Source organism: Pyrus communis, chromosome 8 (assembly GCF_041283825.1).
Source record: "Pyrus communis isolate YQ-2024b chromosome 8, ASM4128382v1, whole genome shotgun sequence".
Classification (NCBI taxonomy): Eukaryota; Viridiplantae; Streptophyta; class Magnoliopsida; order Rosales; family Rosaceae; genus Pyrus; species Pyrus communis.
The window spans coordinates 6456782-6479192 of NC_142572.1; the positions used below are offsets into that span (position 1 = coordinate 6456782).

At 37.3% G+C, this 22411-nt stretch overlaps 1 protein-coding gene, 1 long non-coding RNA gene and 2 pseudogenes across 3 annotated transcripts; 3 read left to right on the plus strand and 1 right to left on the minus strand.

Moving 5' to 3' along the window:
* The first annotated feature begins 1234 nt into the window (after positions 1–1234).
* On the plus strand, positions 1235–8692 carry LOC137718123 (disease resistance protein Roq1). Of its 2 annotated transcripts, XM_088698646.1 has the most exons (6): positions 1235–1807; positions 2999–4100; positions 4364–4636; positions 4754–7760; positions 8053–8156; positions 8451–8692. In XM_088698646.1, the coding sequence occupies exons 1-4, from the start codon at positions 1311–1313 to the stop codon at positions 5417–5419; spliced, it is 2538 nt and encodes an 845-aa protein (XP_088554772.1). In that variant the 5' UTR covers positions 1235–1310; the 3' UTR covers positions 5420–7760; positions 8053–8156; positions 8451–8692. The 2 variants fall into 2 exon arrangements, with proteins under 2 accessions (XP_088554772.1, XP_068313729.2); XM_068457628.2 differs by lacking the exon at positions 8451–8692 and having other exon boundaries at positions 8053–8352.
* LOC148694668 (uncharacterized) lies at positions 7358–9771 on the plus strand (annotated as a pseudogene).
* Positions 9772–12990: 3219 nt separating this feature from the next.
* Positions 12991–14337, plus strand: LOC148694669 (uncharacterized). The gene is made up of 2 exons (XR_015965346.1): positions 12991–13279; positions 13395–14337. It is a non-coding gene; the product is annotated as an uncharacterized LOC148694669 (long non-coding RNA).
* A 5631-nt stretch (positions 14338–19968) lies between these two features.
* Positions 19969–21903, minus strand: LOC148694670 (uncharacterized; annotated as a pseudogene).
* Between the last annotated feature and the right edge of the window lie 508 nt (positions 21904–22411).

Here is a 22411-nt window from a genome sequence, read left to right on the forward strand (position 1 = left end):
CATCTTTTTGTTAACTCAGTTAAAATTTAGTTAAATTTTTTATCAAAATAAGTCATGTGCCTCGCACATAGACCTGGAAACGAGTCGGTTTATTGGCTTTTGATCAGGTAAAACCTGACCCGTTAAGTTAATGGGTCACCCAAACCCAATCCCTCACCCCGAATCCAACCCGTTAAACTCATTGGTGACCCCGTTTCATCCATTAACATCCATTAAGATTTTTTTTGTTTTCGTTTTTTGTTTAATTTTGCATTCCAAATCAAATTACGCGTACAAACAAGATCTCACATTTAGATTTCATTTACAATAGTTGGCAGTGCATTTATGTCCATCCCCAATATGAAAAACCAATGGAATCGATCCATTTTGACAGTTACCTCCATTGTCCATCCTTTTCGCCGTTTGACAGAGCCTTGCCATGACCTTCTTCTTCAAGTTTCAGACAGAGAAGCACTTGAAGGAAGGATCCCAATCCGGCAAGCCAGATGACGAGTTGTTGCTGTTGGAGGAAAGAAGCTTGACTCGCTCTTGAGAAAGCAACTGAGACGAAGTGTTAGAACCACCGGAGGATGAGGAAGAGTCGTCTGTTGCCATTTGACTTGGGAATGTAGTCCTGGAGCATATCGGCGACCTCCTTGAAGTGGCAGAGATAAAGTTTGAAGGCTTCCTATTATAACTACTGAAATTACACAAAAGCCCTCAACAACGGGTGTTAACAGGTTTCGCGGGGTTGACCCAAAATGACCTGTTAACAACCTGACCCATTAAATAATCACTCGAATACTAATTTTAAAGGGTTGGGTCAGGTTAACAGATTGGGTTTAAAATGCCAGTATACTTGCACATGAGGCTAAATCAGGGGTAAATATGAAAAATCAAATCAAAAAAGTTTGTAGGAATGGTTCTCGAATTTAACCCAATTAGAGAAAAAGTTCATCAATTTTAACCCAATTAGAGTTCTCTCAACTTTAACACATTGTAGCAATGATTCTTCCAACGTATGAGTCATTTTTATAGAATTCGAATAGAGTTCATGAAAAAAACCATAATTGCACGTTATAATCAATTAAGAAGTTGAGAAATCATTATTTCAGTTAGTTAAAATTGGTTGACTATTGCTATAAATTTCCCACAAGATAAAGAAAAAAATTGAAATTTAATTCGTGAAGCAAACGGACGTTTCTTTTCCGTTTGGTGGACAGTGAGCGAGTCAAATAAAACGAGCTGAGTTGACTTGATTTGGGTGTGTATTTTTCTACCCATCAATTGGCCAAAAACACAACCTCCGCCGGCGGAATAGGATTGATTTAATGGATGCAAGGGCGGCCGTCGCAGCCTCCTCCTCCTCCCCAAAACAATGGAAGCACGACGTGTTCTTGAGCTTCAGAGGTGAAGACACGCGCAAGACCTTCACCGACAACCTCTACTGGACATTAAAAGACAACAAGGTCAACGTCTTCATCGACGAGAACGAACTACGACGAGGGGAAAATATAACAGACGAGCTAGTGGAAGCGATCAAACGGTCCAGGATCGCCGTCGTTGTCTTCTCGAAGCGGTACGCGGATTCGAGATGGTGTCTTGAGGAGCTGGAGAAGATCGTGGAATGTAGAGCAACAATGGGTCAAACTGTTTTGCCTATTTTCTACGATGTTGATCCTTCCGAAGTTAGGCATCAGACTGGTAGTTTTGCCACGGCATTTGAGAAGCATGAAGAGTGCTTCGATGGCGATACGGTGCAGAGGTGGAGATCGGCTTTCACTCTAGCTGCAAATTTGGCTGGTGGGAATCTTAGAAACACTGATGGGTAATCACTTAATTGTTAATTCCTTGCAAAATCTACTTTTTAAATTTCAAATGCTGAACTAATCAATAATTGATCGCTATGTAGTCGATATTTGATTGTGATCAGCTTGCGAAATGTCATGTGTTGGCTTCTCAAGTAGGGCTCAGAATCTTTCATTTCACATATTGTAATGCAAAGCTTAGAAACCCTGATATGTTTGAGACTCTACAAATGCTTTGAGCTAACTATCAGTGTGGGGAATTGAGCTAACTGCATTCGCATGGATCAACATGTTGAGCAAAAATTGTAGCGTAACAAATAATTCACTCGACATAACTTCACCCACGTTAATTTGTAGAAGGATTTTATTATTTTGAGTACTACCAAATCAGGACGAAGTGTCTATCAATTCCAATCCTTTATTAAAAAGGAAACTCCCTTTGTTTCCAATATGAATAAATTGTACTTGGGGTTTGTTTGATTTTGCGGCTGCACCTAGGTCGAGCCTTAGATTGCCTATATACTCTTTTTGAGGGTTCAAGCCAGTCGTAGTTCTTGGAATCATTTGGTTTGGGGTTTCCAGGGGAGCTCTAGGCTGAGCACTTGAGCAGCAAAAAGGACTTGAAAACCTCAAATATCTTCATTAGCCAAAAGGGCATGCTTTTCATCTAAGTCTTCCTTTTTGAATCAACTCAAATTTTCATACTTTCCGACCTAACCCTGTTGCTCTTTCTCTCTGAACTCACTATGAACTTTTGCAGTATTTTGCTCTCTCTCAAATGTTTTTGCTGCCATCTGTGCCTTTTTTTCCTTCTCCTTGGCCTTGTCCCCTTCTATAGACCAAAGGTGAGCATTGGTTACTTCGTATTTCATGGTGAAGTGGAGTAGTTGAGAAGAGCTATAACTCCTCCATCCTGATAGGGAGTACTTAAACGACAAACTCATCTAGAGCCTGCGTGTGTATTGTAGAGATCTTCATTTTGATTTTTTTATTTGCCACGCTCCTCTTTCTTTTTTAAGGCACACCACCCTTAATTTACTAGGGTCATGCTTGAAAATTTATGGTTCAAACACAACATAATTCGCTAGAAGTTGAATAATGTATTTAATTAAAAATTAAAATCTTATTCGATCCCAAAAACTGTTACTTGAGTTGAATCCTGCAGTTATATGTGAGTCTTACTTTTGTTGATTTTGTATTTTAACTGCTAGGTACGAAGGAAAGTTTATAAGGAAAGTTGTCGACGACATCACTCGAAAACTGAAGTCGCTGAACAACACATATCCAGATGTACCCACGAATCAAATTGGAATAGATTCTCGCGTGCAACTTATCAGTAACGAGATAGATGTCGGAGGATCAAATAATGTTCGCATTATTGGAATTTTGGGTATGGTTGGGACGGGCAAGACAACGGTTGCAAAAGCCATTTTCCACAGAGTTCATCAAATGTTTGAAGGTAGCTGTTTCCTTTCAAAAGTGAGGGAAGGGGATATGGTTAAATTGCAAAACAAGCTTCTTAGTGATATCTTGAAACCAGCTAATGTAGAGGTAAGTAGTGTCGATCAGGGGACTAAGGAGATAGAAAGAAGACTTGGCCTCATGAGGGTGCTTGTCATAATTGATGACGTAGATTGTGTGAAACAATTACATGAGTTGGCTATAAATCGTGACACGTTTGGTCCAGGGAGTAGAATTATTATAATAACAAGAGATGAACACTTGCTAAAGATACTTGAAGTGGATAAGACATGTACCGCACAAATAATGAATAAAGAAGAAGCTCTTAAGCTCTTTTGTTGCCATGCCTTTACGGAGAGTTATCCTGCTGATGAAGAATATCTTGAACTGTCGAGCAAAGTTGTCGATTACTGCGGAGGTTTGCCACTAGCACTTGAAGTATTAGGTTCTTATTTATGTACGAAACTCAAAAGTGAATGGAGAAGTGCATTGCGTAAATTGAAAAGACATCCTCATATGCCAATTCATGAAAAGCTTAAAATAAGCTACGATGGGCTAATTGATGATGATGTGAGGGATATATTCCTTGATATATCTTGTTTCTTTATTGGAATGAACAAGGAACATGTCATGGCAATATTGGATGGCTGTAACTTTGATCCAGAAATAGGAATCGGAGAACTCCGTGATCGAGGCCTTGTAACTGTTGATGAAAGAAACAACCTGGTAATGCATGATTTGCTTCGAGATATGGGCAGACAAATCGTACGTGCAAAATCCCCTAACATCCTTGGAAAACGTTGTAGATTGTGGGATCAAGAAGATGTAAAAGACGTATTGGGGAGCAAATCTGTAAGTACATTCGCTGTCAAATTATATCAAGTGCATGTTATACATATCTCAACTGTAATGAATTGTAGGCCCTGGATGTTGAACAATATACACTATGATATGCATTGATTTGAACGAAACTACAGGTTGAATGGAAAGAGAGATGAAGTCGAAATACAACTATATGGCTTTGCTGTATACTTATAAATTATGCAAATAACCCTTTTCTTAATTAGTTACATTCATCCTTTCTTATTTCCTTATTATTTGTTTTCTTTTAAAAGGGAACAGAGTTCGTTGAAGGACTCGTGTTAGATTTGCAAGAACCTGACAAGGCTAACTTCAGTACAGAAGCATTTAAAGAGATGCAGAGACTCAGGTTGCTCAAACTCAAAGGAGTAAAGTTCAAAGGAAACTGCGAACATATTTCCAAAAAGTTAAGATGGTTGTGCTGGCCTGAGTTTCCTCAAAGGGTCATACCAAATGATTTTACTAAATACCTAGTTGATGTCGACCTGAGTCATAGCAAAATACAAGTTTGGAATGATTCCAACATGGTATAGTATACTCTCAACCAAATCACTGATTTTTTATTTTATTTTTTTGTAAGTCATAACATCATGCTCTCTCACTTATATTTGTATTTTGATTTATGTTTTCCTTTTATCTGACAGCGGCTTGAGAAGTTGAAGTTTCTTAATCTTGGGTATTGCCATCACCTGAAAAGATCACCAAACTTTTCAAAACTCCCAAATCTCGAGAAACTGTTACTTAATGACTGCCAGAGTTTTTCCGAGGTTCACCCTTCCATAGTACAACTGAAGAACCTTAAGTATTTATCCCTTGCGAACTGCAATCTAAGAGATGATGCACTTCCTAAGGATCTTGGGGGTCTATCTTCTTTAGACGTTTTAGACATAAGAGGCAATTGTTTTTATGGGCTACCTAACCTCAGCGGCCTTTCCAAGCTTCAAACTTTACAATTGAATAATTGTACAAACCTTCGGGTGATCCCAGATTTACCAAAAAAATTGGAAATCCTGGAGGCAGATGAGTGCATTGCGTTGGAAAAAATGCCAGATTTTTCAGATCTGTCGAGTATGAGGGAATTGCATCTGAATCACTCCCCCAAACTCACTGAGATTCCGGGCTTGGATAAGTTGTCAAAGATCATGACAAGGATTCATATGGAAGGGTGCACCAATCTCACTGCTGCTTGTAAGGAAATAATCCTGCAGCTCCCGTCTCTCTCTCTCCCTCCCTCTCCTTTATTTGCACATAAATACAACAACAGCAACAAAGCCTTATCCACTAAGGGGAGTCGGCTGTATGAATCCTAGAATGCCATTGCGCTCGGTTCTGTGCCACGTCTTCTGTTAGATTCAAGTACTCCAAGTCTTTTCTTAGAGTCTCTTTCAAAGTTTTCCTAGGTCTTCCTCTACTCCTTTGGCCCTGAACCTCTATCTCGTAATCACATCTTCTAACCGGAGCTTCTGTCATGTGTATTAGAAATGTTGCTCCACGTGTATTAGAAATGTGTGAGCGGAAATGTTTGCCTTTTTTAATCACGGAAATGTTTTCCTTCATGGTTTAGGGCGGTCGACCATAAGGATGAATTAGTTGTGCCGCCAGGTTTTGGTTGTGATTTGAAGGCGCTGACTGTGTGCATCATTTACTCGTCTGATAAGATAACTCCCAATCTGATGATTATCTTCACATTTCATGCTGTGAATTGTACCTAGCAGAGGGAATTTATCATCTGTGCAATGCAAGTGACCATGGTTGCTTCCCATAAGACTAATTTTGGCCGGGACATCTATCAAACGACAAGCTTAATGTGAAAGGTGGCTTCAAGATAATTGTCGGTGTGCACTTGGAAAGAGCAGGGAGTGCTCATGATATTCATCAGCGTGAAGAAATAGGGTTAGTTTGGAAGGGGAAAAACTAGTTAATGAGTATTTGTTTGGCTGTGAATCCATCTCCTTGCCATATTCAAGTGAATAAAATGAAGACAGGGCAGCAATACGAAGGTCTGATCCAAGTATAGAAAGCAATGTAGAAGAAGAAACTGAAGCAGGGGAAGATTGCTTAAACGGACTTCAAAGAAAGGTTCATGTTTCGCTGGTCTCAGGATGTAATTCCATTACAACCTCAAAATTGCAAAAAGCTGCATGGAAACTGATGTAATCATTTGAGGAGGGGTGAGGATGAAGAGGAGGCTTCGAGTGCTAAACTGGCATCCATTAATTGTTCCTCATCGGTGCTGATGAGAACTGCTAGATGGCACCCGCTGGTCTTCTGGCTTGAATGTTGTTCTGTGTATGGTTATTTTTTCTTGGTAGAGGTTGTGTTGCACTTGACAGATGAACACGGAAGTACCAGAGTAAAGTCGAACTCTGTGTCGTTTCAAATGACAACACATTTGGAATGGAACTGAAGGAGGAGTACTATGGAGCAATGTCAGGTTGAGGAGGAACACAACAACAGCCCTTTCTCCCTCAACTCCAAGGGAAGTGGCAGACATTATGGACAGAGAGAGTAGAGTGTGGTGGACAGATTTTCTTGTGCCCCTTTGTTTCTCAAGAGGTGATAAAATCCTACTTCTTCCCATAGGTTCTGCTACTGGTGGTGATCGTTTAATTTGGCCTTGGAAGGTGAATGGTATCTATTCCATAAGATCAGGCTATCACTGGCTTCAAAGACAAAAGATCAGAAATGCTTCAGTTCCCTGCCCACCTCCATTCGCACATTGTTGATAGCACCATTTGGAAGATGAAAGCCACCCCCCATATTCTGAACTTCATGTGGCTTGCCTTTTTAGTGCTTTTCCTACAATGAAAGAATCTGTTTAGAAGACATATCGCCATGAATTTCCTATGTCCAATTTGCATGGAATTTATGCCCATGGGTTAAAAGCATTTGGTTTGGCACTGCTCTAAATTACAGGAGACTTAATGAAGATGTTTCATCTCTTGACCTTTGGTTTTCATACGAAATTTCTAGGTGGACAAAGGGAGAAAATCTCGACACCTTTCTTTCTCTTGCAGGTATCACCTGTTGGGATATCTGGAAGGCTAAACTATATAAGAGTCCAGGAGCTTCTCATTTTGACCTTGCCAATGAGGTATGGTGCCCTCCAATTCATAATTTTGTTAAGGTGATCACTGAAGGGGCCTGTTGTACTTCTTCATTGGAGGCGGGGCTGGGGATTGTTATTCATGACAGGTTAGACACATTCAGAGGTGCTTTGGCTGTTCTACAAGTGTTCCTCTGCTCTTATGGCTGAAAGAGCTGCGGTTATTAAAGGATTGGATCTAGCTGCAGGCTTAGGCTTCACAAAAGTGATGGTGGAGAGTGCTTCGATTAAGTGCTTGAAGGGTGACATAGAAAAGGGTGCTTGGGAAATCTATCCACTCTTGTTGGAAATAAGATCGAAGATCAATTTTGAAGACCTACATTGGAAGTGGTCTACTCACGAGGCAAATGGTGAGTCTCACCATGTTGCCTTGCTTGCTTTGAGGATTGTGGAACGTCAAAGTTGGGTCGATAGACCACCAATTTCCCTGGTTTTTGCTCAAGGACGGCCTTCCCTATCCTCCAAGCTAATTTTGGGTGTTTTGGCTGCTCCCTTGGACAACCCTCTTTTGATGGCCTGTGGCAAGCTGTCTTGTTTCTGTCTGGGTAAGTTTCTTTGTTAGAGTAATTTAATTTGAATATCGTCTTTGCATTCCTTAGTGTAAGTTGATGCAAATATATATCAAATTAAGTGACAAATGTCCCTTTTGGAATGCTGTTCACGACAGAGTCTTCTTGATCCTGTTTTTTTTTTTTTTTTTGCTTTATCTTTTTCGTCAAGTCTTCTAACTTTGTCTGTGAGTGGTTTCTGATTGGTTTCCAGTTTTTGCTCTTATACTTTTTATGCGAAACTTTCTGTTGATTCAAAAATATTAAATTCCGGATGTGTCCGCTGTAGGTTATGATCTAGCTGAAGCATATGTGCCGAGAGACCTCCATTGGAAGAAGCTGAAGTTGGAAAAACAAGAAAGAGCCAAGCTCGGCACGGCTGAATCCAAAGTGGTAAAATCTAGGTTGTTTCTTTCTGGTGTTAAGAAAAATCCATCCAAGCAATTTCCAAACCACTTGTTCTGCAGAAAATTCGAAACTGTACACTTAGATGGTCATTCAACGGCTTTTAGGAATATAACAATTTCAAACTTTACTGTAACAATTTTTTTTTCTGCTAAAATACAGTAAAGAAGTAAATAGGAAAAACAATTACCTGGTAGCATACCAAATTACAGTATTAAACCTCTGAAAATTGCTCGGATGGAGTACGATTGATCAAACTTTTTCCAACTTCTGCCATTGCAGCTGAACGAACTCTTTGAACATTGCTCGGACGGACTTTCTTCAACGCGCACAAGAAACAACCTTTAGGCTGGCACCATTTCAGTATTCTTGGATTTTGACTTGCCTCTTTCTTCTTCTTCCATCTTGAGCTTCTTCTTGTGTTTGAAAATTTTGAAAAGTTTGAGCACATACACTTGAGCAAGAGCACTACACATTATTTTGAAAAGTTTGAAAATTAATCAAGTGTTTGTTTTTGTTTGCAATATATTCAAAAGGGAATGCGTAAATGGGCCTCGATAAAAATCTTGTCAGAGGCTTCAACTCAGTTGAAAGGAAAAAGAGCACAAGCAACTTGAAAAGTTAACTATCCTCAAAGAAAATGCAATCAAATAGCAATGCAAACCGAATGGAGCTATCCTCAAACAAAATATCTGTGATTAAATCCGGTGGTCCCTCGAACCATACACGACACCTCCTGTTGCTGTCCAAGTCCTGCACGAGCAAGCCTGTGTGCTGCTTGGTTTGCCTCTCCACGAACGAGGTTAAATTTTGGCTGATGTTGTATTGGTTGAAATCCTTTGGCGACTTCCACGCTAAAATTTGTTTTCCAATGCAAGTCTGTGTCCAATGATGGCGCACTCTAATCGCCGATTCTTATTTTATTGGTCGTTTTGTACATATCCAAAGCTATAAGAATGCTCCCAAGGCACGCACCCTAATAAACCAAACAGGGGAGGAATTCCCTCCTAAAATGCTGTGGGCATCCAAGCTACTAGCTCCAAGTGTTCAAAAGAATTATGAGCTTCCACAATTTGATAGAAGAGCTTGTTGTGGTTGCAACGCATAATTACTTGGTTTTGTGCTGGGCAAGCGAGGATTATCATCGCGAATACCATAACCGTAAGAAAAACAATTGGAAAGGACATGACAACCAACGTGATGCCGAGTGTAGTTGCAAGGTGTTGAGAATTCTTCCTCCCTATGAATCTGGGAATGGTGAGAAATGTGATTCCTTCAAATTAAGCGTGGAGGTCTTTGATTTTGATGAACTTGGGGAGCTCTCCGTTGCATTCAATGGCGTGCCATATTTTCCAGGAGACAACGACGAGCTTCTTTATATTGGTTTCGGTCCGTTCAACGACCATAGCAGTACACTAGTAGTAATAATGGTGATTTTGTTATTGATCACAAACTTCCTCTAACCATATTTAAGGAGCGTCTAGACAAACGTTTTATAGTTCGATACGGAGGTGTGCACGGAGGATGTGCCACTAACGAATGTGAATTTGTAGGGTTTGTAGGGTTTTCGTGGAAATAGCTGGCGGGCCATTCGTGTGTTTTATTGCAGCATCACTAACAAAAGCGTTTCAGGCCAACAATAACAATTTCATCATAGACTAATAAACAAATTAAGTAGGAATTACGGAAAGCTCTCGTACAGCACACAAAAAACTGGACTTCACCGTCTCCTTCCAGCTTGCGTTTCGAAGCTAACTTTATTGCAGACACCTTGGCTACAATATGCCTTGGTGTTTCCCCGGGGCTTCGTTCTTTAGCTGTGTCTTGTTTTCTTCAGTTTCCTTAATCTTTGTGGTTCAAAGTTCTAACTTCTTCAGTTTCAGCTGAATGAGTCCTTGGAATAATTGTTGGATGGACTTTTTTCAACACCGGGCAGAAGAAACAACCGCTTGACGACTTTGCCATTTCCGATTCCGACTCCGGCCTGCCAAGCTTGGCTCTTTCTTCTTTTTCCATCTTCAGCTTCCTCTTGTGGAGGTCCCTCAGCACGTATGCTTCAGCAAAACCATAGCCTACCGCCGACATGCCGTAAAGTCTCTTTTTTGTGTTGAACCTGGGGAAGAAATGGGGAAAATTGTAATTGACGGGTGATAGCTAGTATACTTATAGAAGGTTTGTGCTTTCTTGGGGAAGAACCAGGCGTCTTGCTTTTTCCTAGTTGACCGTTGGCTGATAATCTTCTATGGCGTGTTGATGGCAAAGACGAAATTGGTTTGCTCGTTGCTTGTCGCTGATGAAGTTTCCGAGACAGTTCAATATTCTATATACATTTCTATTTTGCTATAAAACAATAAAATTGGTTTCTGTTAATTTTACAAATGTGGAGGAAAGCTTATCTGTAATTATGTCTACTTATCAATTCCAACATACTATGGCAGCAGATTGATTTGCTAATTTAGATCATAAATATTGATCATGCATGTATCTGTTCGGGTTTGGATCCCATTCGGATTATCTTTGTGAGGATCCTAGGATCCTTACATTTTATCTGTTTATCATACATCGTACGGTTATAAATCATTTTGAATTTTTTTATTTAAAATTAAATACAAACAGTTGCTAACGAAAACTAACCGTACAATGTACGATGAATGGATAAGAGTGAGGATTTTTCCTCATCCGTAATTTTTCTAGGGAAGTTGTACTTCAAAATTTTTTATATGTATAGTTTAATATCTGATAAGATTTTTACCACACACACAAAAGGGTTAAAAACACCTATAATACTTGCAAGAATAATAAGGATATTGTAGTATAAATAGCTCTAGTACGGTCGTTCTCCACAAGGATTATTAAATAATTTGTATCAACTCAAATCTCAATTAATTATTTAAAGGCAAAGTTTTGGTATAATTGGTTTTATAACATAATTTAATAAAAACGAATTTAATTTTAAAGAGTAGAAAAATCTACAATAGTAAAAGAAAGAGGGAAATAGTTTTTAGAAATCAAATTGAATAAGCACTAGGGTTTCGTCGTCACTTTAACAATCCTATATGGTTCTCTCAATTACTTATGACCTATACATGCATATTTTGAAGGTTAGATTTTCCTAATATGCCTACTTGGACCCCCAATATAGAGCATATATCAAACATGCAATCATTTTATAGTATTCAGATCAAATCTAGACATGTATTACGTTTTGTGAAAACCCTCTAAAAAACCATCCAACTCTTAAGACGTGGTATTCATCCTAAGTGAACTTGCACATATTAACCACAAGAAGCCTTCGTCAATTTCAGGGACCTATCTCCAACCAAAATTGCATCAAATTACTTTTCTAAACATCATAATGGCCGCGAATCATCAAGATACTTATGACCTATATCAATAGTTTAAACCAGTGATTAATAACTCAAAAACCTGCATGCATATTATCATAAGCAAATTGAAAATAAACTACGGGGGGTGTATTCAATTGGGAATTAGAGAGATTTTAATGGATTTATAAATCCATGGATTTTTATGGAGTTTAATTGATTTGTAGAGATTCTATGTAAAATTTTGATTCAATTCCCTCGAAAATCTCATGGGGAGATGTGAGATTTGTGGTTGTTTAAATTACACTACAAAATCTCTCCAATTCCCTCTAGTTCCTCAACGTTTTAAAATTCTTTAAAATCAAATTCTAATTGAATACACCTGAAATGTTATAAGCTTCTTTAAAATCCTAATTGAATACACCCAGATTTATAAGGATTTTAATAAACTATCTTAAAATTCTGATTGAATACACGTTGAATTTCAGAGAATCGCTTAAAATTCTGATTGAATACCCCAAGATTCATTAAAAGAATTAAAATCCCTCAAAATCCCAATTGAATACACCCCTACATATTCTTGCTAAGCTCGTGGCCTTACCCTAGTAAAAGAGATTAGTTACGTATATTCATAATTAAAATCAAAAGGAATCGTATTGAAATAGATCGAAAAGACCTTGAATGTAAAAGTATGAAAATTTCTAAGCTTGGCCAAGCTTATTTAAACTGCTATAATTCGATTCACCTAGAAAAAAGGTCTTCCAATTAGACTAGGAAACCAAAATAAATTAAAATAAAATAGGAAACATAATCCTAAAATTAAATAGTAAAATTCTCCAGAAGGCCACAAACCCATCAGAGACCATCTTGGGCTCCAAAAATTGCAATTAAGCCCAAAAACGACACTTTTCAACAACGCACATTGCTTATTTATTCCGTCACCACAAAATAACTGTTTGGTAGAAATAACCGAAATTTTGACACAAACACGCTAAGAGACACACGAATGTTCTTCAATTTGAATCACTCTAAAATTTGTCCGTTTGGTCATATTTTGCTCCAGAAAAAGTTGAATGTCCTATATTGAAAATACAAAGCAAAGTATCAAAATTCTACCAAAATAATTATCAAAACATACTAAAAATAAGGTAAAATATTACCCTATATAATATAAAATTGACTCATCAATATCCGTAAAGAATTTTCTTTGTAACTTTTTTAAAGCCAAAATTAAAAGAATCTACCTATCTCAAACAACAAAAAGAAAATACAAGTGCTAATGCGTTTGGTTTGTGATGAAACAATTGTTGTTGTGTAAAGTGGATATAAAAAGACAGTTGCTGTGATGCAATCGGTGACGACCAAAAACTAAAAGTTAACGTGCGACACACTCATGTTAGTGGGGCGTACTCATTGCCTGTCATTTTCTAATTCGTGTTAAAGGGGTGTCAAGGTCTTGACTTTGGTTATTTGCTTTCTTACTGCTAACCAGACTTGCCAACCTCCTTCGTCGGGGTGTGAATTTGGTTTCAATGGACACCATGAAATTTAATTTTTGATCTTTTATCAGACATCTATCTACACTTCATCTTATTTAAAGATTAAAATATTATTTTCTATATCATATATCTATTGCTAGAAAATGACAAGATGCGTTTTATGTTTTGAAATTATTTTAGGTGAAACGAAAAAAGTTTGATTAGAACTTCAAGAAAATGGTGTTCACCATCTCGTTTTTTTATTCATTTAAACATGGATCCGAAAATCTTAAATGGAATATCCAAGGGAGTAAGAGCTTTTCCATTAGACTGATGGTTTTCGTTTCACTAATGTACCCGAAAGTATTGATATTTTGATGGGCAATTAGACTCTTTTTCTTATGAGGATATGCGAAATCTTGCAGGAAGTCAATCATCTAGGGATGTTAAGTGTGATACTCAAACCGAAGGAAGGAAGAGATCCCAATCGTCTATTGGGTTGCCGATTTCTTGTCAGGAAAAAAGATCAAAGATATCATCAGCCGAAAGACGGTCATCATCAATTGACGATCTCCCTGACGTTGTACAGGTTGAAATCCTTTGCCGACTTCCAAGCAACAAATTTATTTTCTAATGCAATTCTGTGTCCAAGCGTTGGCGCACTTCAATCGCGGATTCTTATTTTCTTGGAAAGGACATGACATCCAACTTGATGCTGAGAGTAGGTGCAAGGTGTTGAGAATTCTTCCCCCCCTCGCCCGCGATGAATCTGCGAAATGTGCGTGGAGGTCTTCTCTTCTGAGATTGGTCAATGGAGAAAGCCCGTTGTGTCATCCCCGCGATACTTATTGTGATAACCTTGCGGAGGTCTCCTTTGCATACAATGGGGTGCTATATTTTCCAGGAGACGACCACGAGCTTATTTTTATTGGTTTCGGTCCTTTCAACGCCGTAGTTGTACTACTAGTTGTAATAATGGTGATTTTGTTTTCGAGCACAAGCTTCCGTTCAACGACCATAGTAGTACTACTAGAACAAAAACATGATCGGATGGTCGATGAAGCTGCTAGCAGATTGTGTTTGAGTAAGCATATGGTTCATTCCTTGGGCCCAAATATGTATCCGGAGCATTTCAGGTGCAAAATGGAGTTCCATTCTTTTAATTTTCAGAAATATCCTAAGAATTTGGATTTGAGTAAGCCTTCTGTTGCGAGGATTTTCTTTCTTGGCTCTCGATTGAGAGTTGCTGTTTTCTCCGCGAGGGCCAAAACTCTGAATTCCGACATGCTTTTCGCCTTAAAGAAAACTAACGAATATGAATTTGCAGAGTTTTCGTGAGTTTGTATACGAGTTTAGAGGGTCTTACAAGTTCTGTACAGATTTGTAACCTTGTTGTTTTGGGACTTATATCCGGTACTTTATAATTGTTAGGTTGAAATAAATAGCGATCATGTTTTATTAGAGCATGACTGACAAAAGAGTTTTATGGAAAAAATAATCATTCAATAGAACAATGTCTTATATATACAGCACACAAGAAATTGGACTTCACCATCTCCGTCCAGCATGAGTTTCGAAAAAGCTACTTTGTTGCAGACGCCTTAGCTACTATATTTCCCCCAGAGGATATGCTTCGATGTTTCCCTGGGGCTTTGTTCTTTTAACTGTGTCTTGTTTTCTTCAGTTTCCGTAATCTTTATGGTTCAAAGTTCCAACATCTTCAGTTTCAGCAGAACAAGTCCTTTGAACATTGCTTGGATGGACTTTTTTCAACACCGAGAAGAAGAAACAACCACTTGACGTTACCATTTCCGGTTCCAACTCCGCCCTGCCGAGCTTGGCTCTTTCTTCTCTTTCCGTCTTCATCTTCTTCTTGTGGAGGTCCCTCAGCACATATGCTTCAGCAAAACCATAGCCTACCGCCGACATGCCGTAAAGTTTTTTGTGTTGAATTTGGGGAAGAAATATGGGGAAATTGTAATCGATGGGAAGTATTCAGAGGGTGATGAGATTAGTATATTTATAGGAGGTTTATGCTTTCTTGGGGAGCACGCCGTCACCTTGCTTTTCCCGATTTGACCGTTGACAGATTTGTTATGCCGGTTTTGAGTCTTGACTTTGCCACCTTTGGAGTGGCAAAGACGAAATTGGTTGTTGGTGATTTTGACTGGCATAAGATTTTATCAAACTATAACGGGTTTGCAATGCACTGCTAGTCACATTAATATTATTTTAATTATTTTATTTAAATTTTACTACTAATAGGTAAGGAATAAAATTTGAAATTATTATAATAATTTAAGAGATACTGTAGTTTTAAACTCTGAAGACATAAATAGAAACTCAAAACTCTATTATCTCAACTTAATTACTTGCATAATTTTATAGATATTATAATTTATTCCAAAAGGCACGGTGCAATTAGGAGTAATACCGTTCTGTATAGATTGTGACTTATTTTGTTTGAAGGTTTGGATGTAAGACTCTATTTTTCAACATTTTATCAATTTATATTGTTGTATAAATGCAACGAAATTGGAAAAATGAGTGAATCTTCTTATCTTAAACAAAAAAAGAAAGATAATAGTAATGATGAGCTGTATGGTTTGTACTGAAACAATTGTTGTTATGTGGAGTGGAAATAAAAACACGATTTCTATGATGCAATCTGTGACGATAAAAACACTAAAAAGTAAACGTGTGACACAAGTCATGTTAGTGGGTCATAATCATTGGGGTTTCTTTTTTTTCTTCGTGTAAAAGCTAGTTAGTTAGGTACCCACAATTGTTGAGTAAACGAGAAGTTTACAATAAGATGCCCTTATTAATGGTTCTCTCCCTTTCAAAGAAATGACCACTTGTGAAAAGTTATTATCATCTAATTCTTTTAGAGAAGTATTATTAACACTTCAAAAATCTCATTTTATATTCCTCACAAATATATTTTTCTTTCCAAATATAGAAAGTTAGAAGTGTAGAATAAGAATTTTGAAGTATTAATAACAATTTCCTTCTTTTTATTCAATTTATCCTTTCATGTATTCGAGTTTTTCTCTTTAAATTTTTGTTTAAATGCACGATCAAACTTTAATTTTGAGTAAGTAAAATATATGACAGAGTGGAATATTCAAATTTTGAATTTCCTTTTTTATTTTCATTGTCACTTGAAGATCTATTTGATTTTTTTTTTTTTTTGGATAAAAGCACTTAAAAAAAAATTAGAGTACATAATTGTGTGATACTTGTGCATTAAGCATGAAGTTTAGTTGTTGGACAAAGCACTAGTGTTGGGAATGAATCCCACACATTGATGGGATAAGGAATCATGTATGGGCTTATAAGGTCATCTCTAACTGAGAGAGTTAAACATAGCCACGTCTAGAATTATAGCTATGCACGAAATCACTTTTTAATGAATAGTGTTAGGTCATATTCATATACCATCTTTAACCAAATAGGCTAAACGTAACCCCTTAATAATTTATTAGCTTTAAATTTATTCTTAAATTTATCAAGTAATTTAAGGGGTTTTTTTTTAATCACAAATAGTCCCTGAAATTAAAAATCAATCAATGTAGTCCCTGAAAATAGGTGTCACAAATCAATGTGGTCATTCCGTCACAATCTGTTAAAAATTCTGTTAAGTGCTGATGTGACATATAAATGGGCCCCACAAGATTTACGGGGTTTTTTTTTTTAATAAAAAATAGTCCCCGAAATTAACCCACACTATCAGGATGATCTTTGAAATTGAAAACCAATCAATGTACTCCTTGAAACTAGATGTCGCAAATCAATATGATCCTTTCGCTACAATTTTGTAAAAAAAAAAAATTGTTATGTGCTGTTGTGGGTTTAATAATTAATAAAAAAAAGCTGTCTAAATACCTATTTGCACAATGAAATTTTTTTTCTTATAGTAGGGCCTACTTCGAAGAGACATCCTTTCCATAAATTCTCAAAGGCACAAGGCTTAAACAAGACCTAAGAGCGGGTATGGAAATAGTTTTCAACCAACAATAGACCTAAGAGGGGGTATGGAAATAGTTTTCAACCAACAATAGACGTACCTCGGTTATAACCTCATTATCTCAAGGCAGACCTCGTCGTTGTTTGCATCACCAAACCACCAAGGAAGTGCCAAACAAGCTCTCCAAGATTAAAGTTGTGAGGATGTTGATCGCCTAAATGTTAATAGTGATGTCTCAGAAGTCATTGCCAATCAGCCAAGCCGTCACCACAAGTGATACCGATCCAGTTCAATTCGGTGAAGGGTGTCAAAGTGTGTAAAGATGGGTGTTCTGAGATTTTTTTAGAAAATAGAGAGCAAAAGAGGTAGAGAAATGTGGACTCAGATTAGACGTGATTGCATGATTGGGTTTTTGGGTTGTCAATTTTTTTATTAACTATTAAATTATTAAGCCTATTTGTAATTTAAAAAAAAAATTAATTAGACTTGTGTGACCCATTAATGTGTCACATCAGCACATAACAAAATTTGACAAAATTGTGATAGAAGGACTACATTGATTTGAGGCACTTACTTGCGGGACTACATTGATTAATTTTCAATTTTAGGAACCATTTTGATGTCACGTGTCAATTTCAAGGACCATTTTGATGTTGCAAGTCAATTTCAAGGACAATTTGCAAGAAAAAGGGACTTATGGGGCTCATTTATATGCCACATCAGCACTTCACATAATTTTTAACAGAATTGTGACGGTATGACCACATTGATTTGCGATATTTATTTTCAGGGACTCCATTGATTGATTTTCAATTTCAGGGACCATCTTGATGGTGAGGGTCAATTTCAGGACCATTTTTGATAAAAACTCTTAATTTAATTAAACTACTAATAATTATTCAGAGCTGAAAAAGAGGTTAATTGCACAGCAATCCCAAGTACATGACAGAAACTTATGCTTGCTCAACACTCTTAAACAAATAAATATAACATAAATGTAAATTATAGTACCAATTAGTACCAACCCTGACTGTTGGATCTGTCCAACTCATTGCAGTTGCATTTGGTGGGGCCCAGAAAACGGGCCGGGTACCAGGGCAACCTTGCCCAGCCCAATAGCCTTTTGGCCATGTTTTGACCTGGTGGGCTCCACTAAGTTTTTGGCCCAGCCTTCGATTAAAGATGGATTTTGTCCAAATCAGGCCTATAACCCTGTAGCCTGCTCCATTGGAGATGGCCTAAGTAAGTTGGGCCACTCTTATATTGCGAATTGGATTTATGGTGGAACCTTAATTTTCTTCATGATATCAAAGCAGGTTTGCCACATGTGAAACCCAATGGCCGCATGTGCTCCACGTTACCCTGTTTGTGTTGTTCACGTGTTAGGCTTAAAAAGTTGCCGCACGTAAGGGTGTGTGTTGAGAATGAATCCCACATTGAAGGGAGGAGGGACCTTGCATAGGCTTATAAATAAGTTAGGCTACTTCTTATATTGCCAATTAATTTTATGATAAAACCTCAACTTCTTATACGTAGCGGTTTGATTCTTTTCTCTCTTTACCATTCTGCATTTTGTTTGTTACTTGTATTTGTTTTCTACTTTTCTACATGCATGTTTTGCATATTATATGTCGTCTTTGAAGGGGATTAGAAACGGGATCAGTTTATTGTATTTATCTGTTCAATATTTATGCCTTCCTCATTTATTTATTATTGGAGAAAACGGGCCCAAAAGTGAAACTTCCCCATGTACTATATCTTCATTTAAATAATTTTCTACCAAGTTTTCTAAAATGTCTTGTTTCCTGAGAATTTTCTGATAGCTTTTTACTATCCTTTTTAAATTTTAGTTTGCTGAGATTATATATTTTAAAGAAGAGAGGAATCAAACTGCATTTGAACTATAAAATTTGAAGTTGAGAAAGTTATGGAATTAGGAAGTGAACTATTGCAACAATATGGGTTAAATAGTGTTGTCTTGGCTTGGTTTGATTATTTTGCCTTTACTTTCTTTCTGTTTTATATCTTTTTTCCTTTAATTTTTTGGTGATAATTTTGGTCTCACTCTTAATGTCAATAAATGTACTGAGATGCTTACGAGTTAACCCTTCATATATTGTAGATCGATACAACAATAACAATAACAAAACCTTTTCCCACTAAGGGTTAGTTTGGGATTACTGTACTTTTTTAATAAACTGCTTCTACAGTGCTTTAAGAATAATCTGCTGTAAAATAAAGTTGATAAGCATTTGGTTAACTGAATTTTAAAAGTGTTGTGAGTATGAAAAACAGTGTAAAAGCGTTTAGTAAAATTTAATGTAAAAGTGATATAATTGTATACAATGACAAATATACATAGTAGTAAGAGTGGTGGTGACAACAATGATGGTAATGGTGGTGGTGCTAATAGTGGGATGTGTTGGTTGGGATGGAGAGGTAACAATGGTGGTAGGATGGTGGTAGCACTAGTAGTGTGGTTGTGATTGTGGTGGCAATGGTGGCAGTGGGCGGCAACGATGGTGGTAGTGGCAGTTGCAGTAATGGTGGTGTGGAATCGATGGTGGTAACAATGGTAGTAGTGGTGGTGGCGGCAATGCTAGCGGTGATAGTAATGATGGTGGTAACGATGTTGATTATGGTGACTGTGGTGGAGGTTATGGTTGTGGCGGTGGTGGTGGCAAAAATGGTGGTTGTAACGGCGGTGATGGTGTATGGTTAGTATTAGTAGTAGTAGGTTGTAGCATTTACTTTATTCTATAAAGGATAAAATATGTGTGGAAGGCTAAATAATGTCATTTAAAAAAATTAATGAATGTACAACAATTGAACATATTTATTAAAGACCTAACTCTACTTTTTATTAAAGTAGCTTTTAAAAGCAACCTACATATTGCTTTTAAAAGCTGTTGTCTGGAGCCCATTGTTTTTAAAATAACCAAGAAATTTTACTTTACCAAACACATTTTTACTGCTTAACTTTAAAGTGAAGCAGTTTTTAGTAAAAAAAAAACAATATCAAACGAGGCCTAAGTGAGATCGGCTATATGAATCTTAGAACACCATTGCGCTCAGTTTTGTACCACGTCTTATGTTAGATCCAAGTACTCCAAGTCTTTTCTTAAAGTATCTTTCAAAGTCTTCCTAGGTCTTCCTCTACCCCTTTAACCCTGAACCTTTGTCTTGTAATCGCATCTTCCTTGAACCTTTGTCTTGTAATCGCATCTTCTAACCAGAGTGTCTGTAGGCATTCGTTTCACATGTCCAAACCACCATAACCAATTATCTCCCATCTTTCCTTCAATTTCGGCTACTCCTGCTTTACCTCGAATATCCTCATTTTGACTCTTATCTTTTCTCGTGTGCCCACACATCCAACGAAGCATTCTTATCTCTACTACACTAAATTTATGTACATGTTAATGCTTCACCACCCAACATTCCATGCCATAAAGCATTGCTGGCCTTATGGCCGTCTAAATTTTCCCTTGAGCTTTGGTGGCATACGATGGTCGCACAAGACACCCAACCCAATGCACTCTTCCACTTCATCCATTTTGCTTGTATCAATGTTTGAGGTCTCCATCAAACTCTCATTTCTTTTGCAAGATAGATCTTAGGTAGCAAAAACGATCGCTCTTTATTACTTCCTGATCTTCAATCCTCACCCCTAACTCATTTGAGCCCCATTCGCACTGAACTTGCACTCCATATACTCTATCTTTGACCGACTTAGGTGAAGACTGTTAGATTCTAACACTTCTCTCCAAAGGTTAAGCTTTGCATTTACTCATTCCTAAGTTTTATTTATCAACACTATATCGTTTGCGAAAAGCATACACCAACGAATATCATCTTGAATATGTCCCTTTAATTCATCCATTATCAATGCAAAAAGCTAAGGACTTAAAGATTAGCCTTGAAGTAGCCCTACAATTATGGGGAAGCTTTTGGTTTGTCCTTCATGAGTTTTTACGGAAAACCTTGCTCTATCATACATATCCTTATAGTTTGGATACATACTACTCGTAATCCTTTCTTCTCTAAAATCCTCCAAAGAATGTCTCTTGGGACCATATCATACGTTTTTTTTTCCAAATCTATAAAGAATCCTTTTTCATATCTTTATATCTTTCCATTCATCTTTGTAAAAGATAGATTGCCTCCATGGTTAAGCGCCCTGGAATGAACCTGAATTGGTTGTCTAAGACCCATGTCTCTTGCCACAGTCTATGCTCAATTACTCTCCCTTAGAGCTTCACTGTATGACTCATTAACTTAATACCCCTTTAGTTCATGCAGTTTTGTACGTCATGCTTATTCTTGTTGATAAGCACCAAAGTGCTCTTTGTTTTGAAAATCTTATTGAAAAGGTTTGTGAGCCATGCTATACTCGTCTCCCCTAAGACTTTCAACACTTCGATCAGTATATCATCTGGGTCTGCTGCTTTTCTATGCTTCATCTTTTTCCACAGTTACAATCACTTCTTCCTTCCTAATTCGGCGGTAGAATGAGTAGTTTCTACACTCTTTTGAGTTACTCAACTCCCCCAAAGAAGTACTCCTTTTATGTCCTTCATTGAAAAGATTATGAAAACAAGCTCTCCATCTGTCTTTGACCGCATTCTCTGTAGCAAGAACCTTTACATTCTCATCCTTGATGCACCTCACTTGGTTCAGGTCTCTTATCTTCTTTTCCCTTGCTCTAGCTAGTTTATAGATATCCTCTTTCTTTGCTTCTCTCACAACCTTCTTCGCTATTCTATACCTTTCACCATTTTCGTCGGTTCTATTCTTGTATAAGGCTTTACAACATTCCTTCTTAGCCTTAACTTTTGTTTGTACCTCCTCCTTCCACCACCAAGATTCTTTTTGGTGTGGAGCAAAACCCTTGGACTCTCCTAATACCCCTTTTGCTGCTTTTCGGATACAACTAGCCATGGAATCCCACATTTGGCTAGCTTCCCCCTCTTAATCCTAAACGCATTGGTTGATTACTTTCTATTTGAAAATGACTTGTTATTCTCCTTTTAGATTCCACCATCTAGTCCTTGGCCACTTCAAGGTCTTGTTCTTTTTTCTCTCTCTTTTGATATGTACATGTATTGCAAATTGATAAATTTCAAAAAAGAAAAAAAAAAAAAAAAAAAAAAACTGCTTCACTTTATAGTTCATGCAAAAATGAAGCCTACACAACATTTTTCACTTAATCGCTTCACTTAATGTGATTATTTGCTCTCTGTTTTATTTGCTTTTGTAGGTTTCTAGGAAAATGGCAAGAATTCTTTAGGTATTACATCTTTTTTAATTTAGTAATTGTATGTAGAGTTTGCCAATTTTGCTTAGAAGAGTCTGCCAACTGTGTAATTCCTAATTTGTGATGGGATTACAACTTGGTGTGAATATAAAAGTCGTTTAATTGTTTTCATCTTTCACTGCTTAACAAGTAATGGTTCTCTTTGGGTGCATATG

Excerpts from the sequence above, each read along its gene's own strand:
- LOC137718123 (XM_088698646.1), top strand. The coding sequence starts at position 1,311 with ATGGATGCAAGGGCGGCCGTCGCAGCCTCCTCCTCCTCCCCAAAACAA. Across the intron at positions 1,808-2,998 it reads AATCTTAGAAACACTGATGG|GTACGAAGGAAAGTTTATAA; the intron begins GTAATCACTTAA and ends TTTAACTGCTAG. Across the intron at positions 4,637-4,753 it reads TTTGGAATGATTCCAACATG|CGGCTTGAGAAGTTGAAGTT; the intron begins GTATAGTATACT and ends TTTATCTGACAG.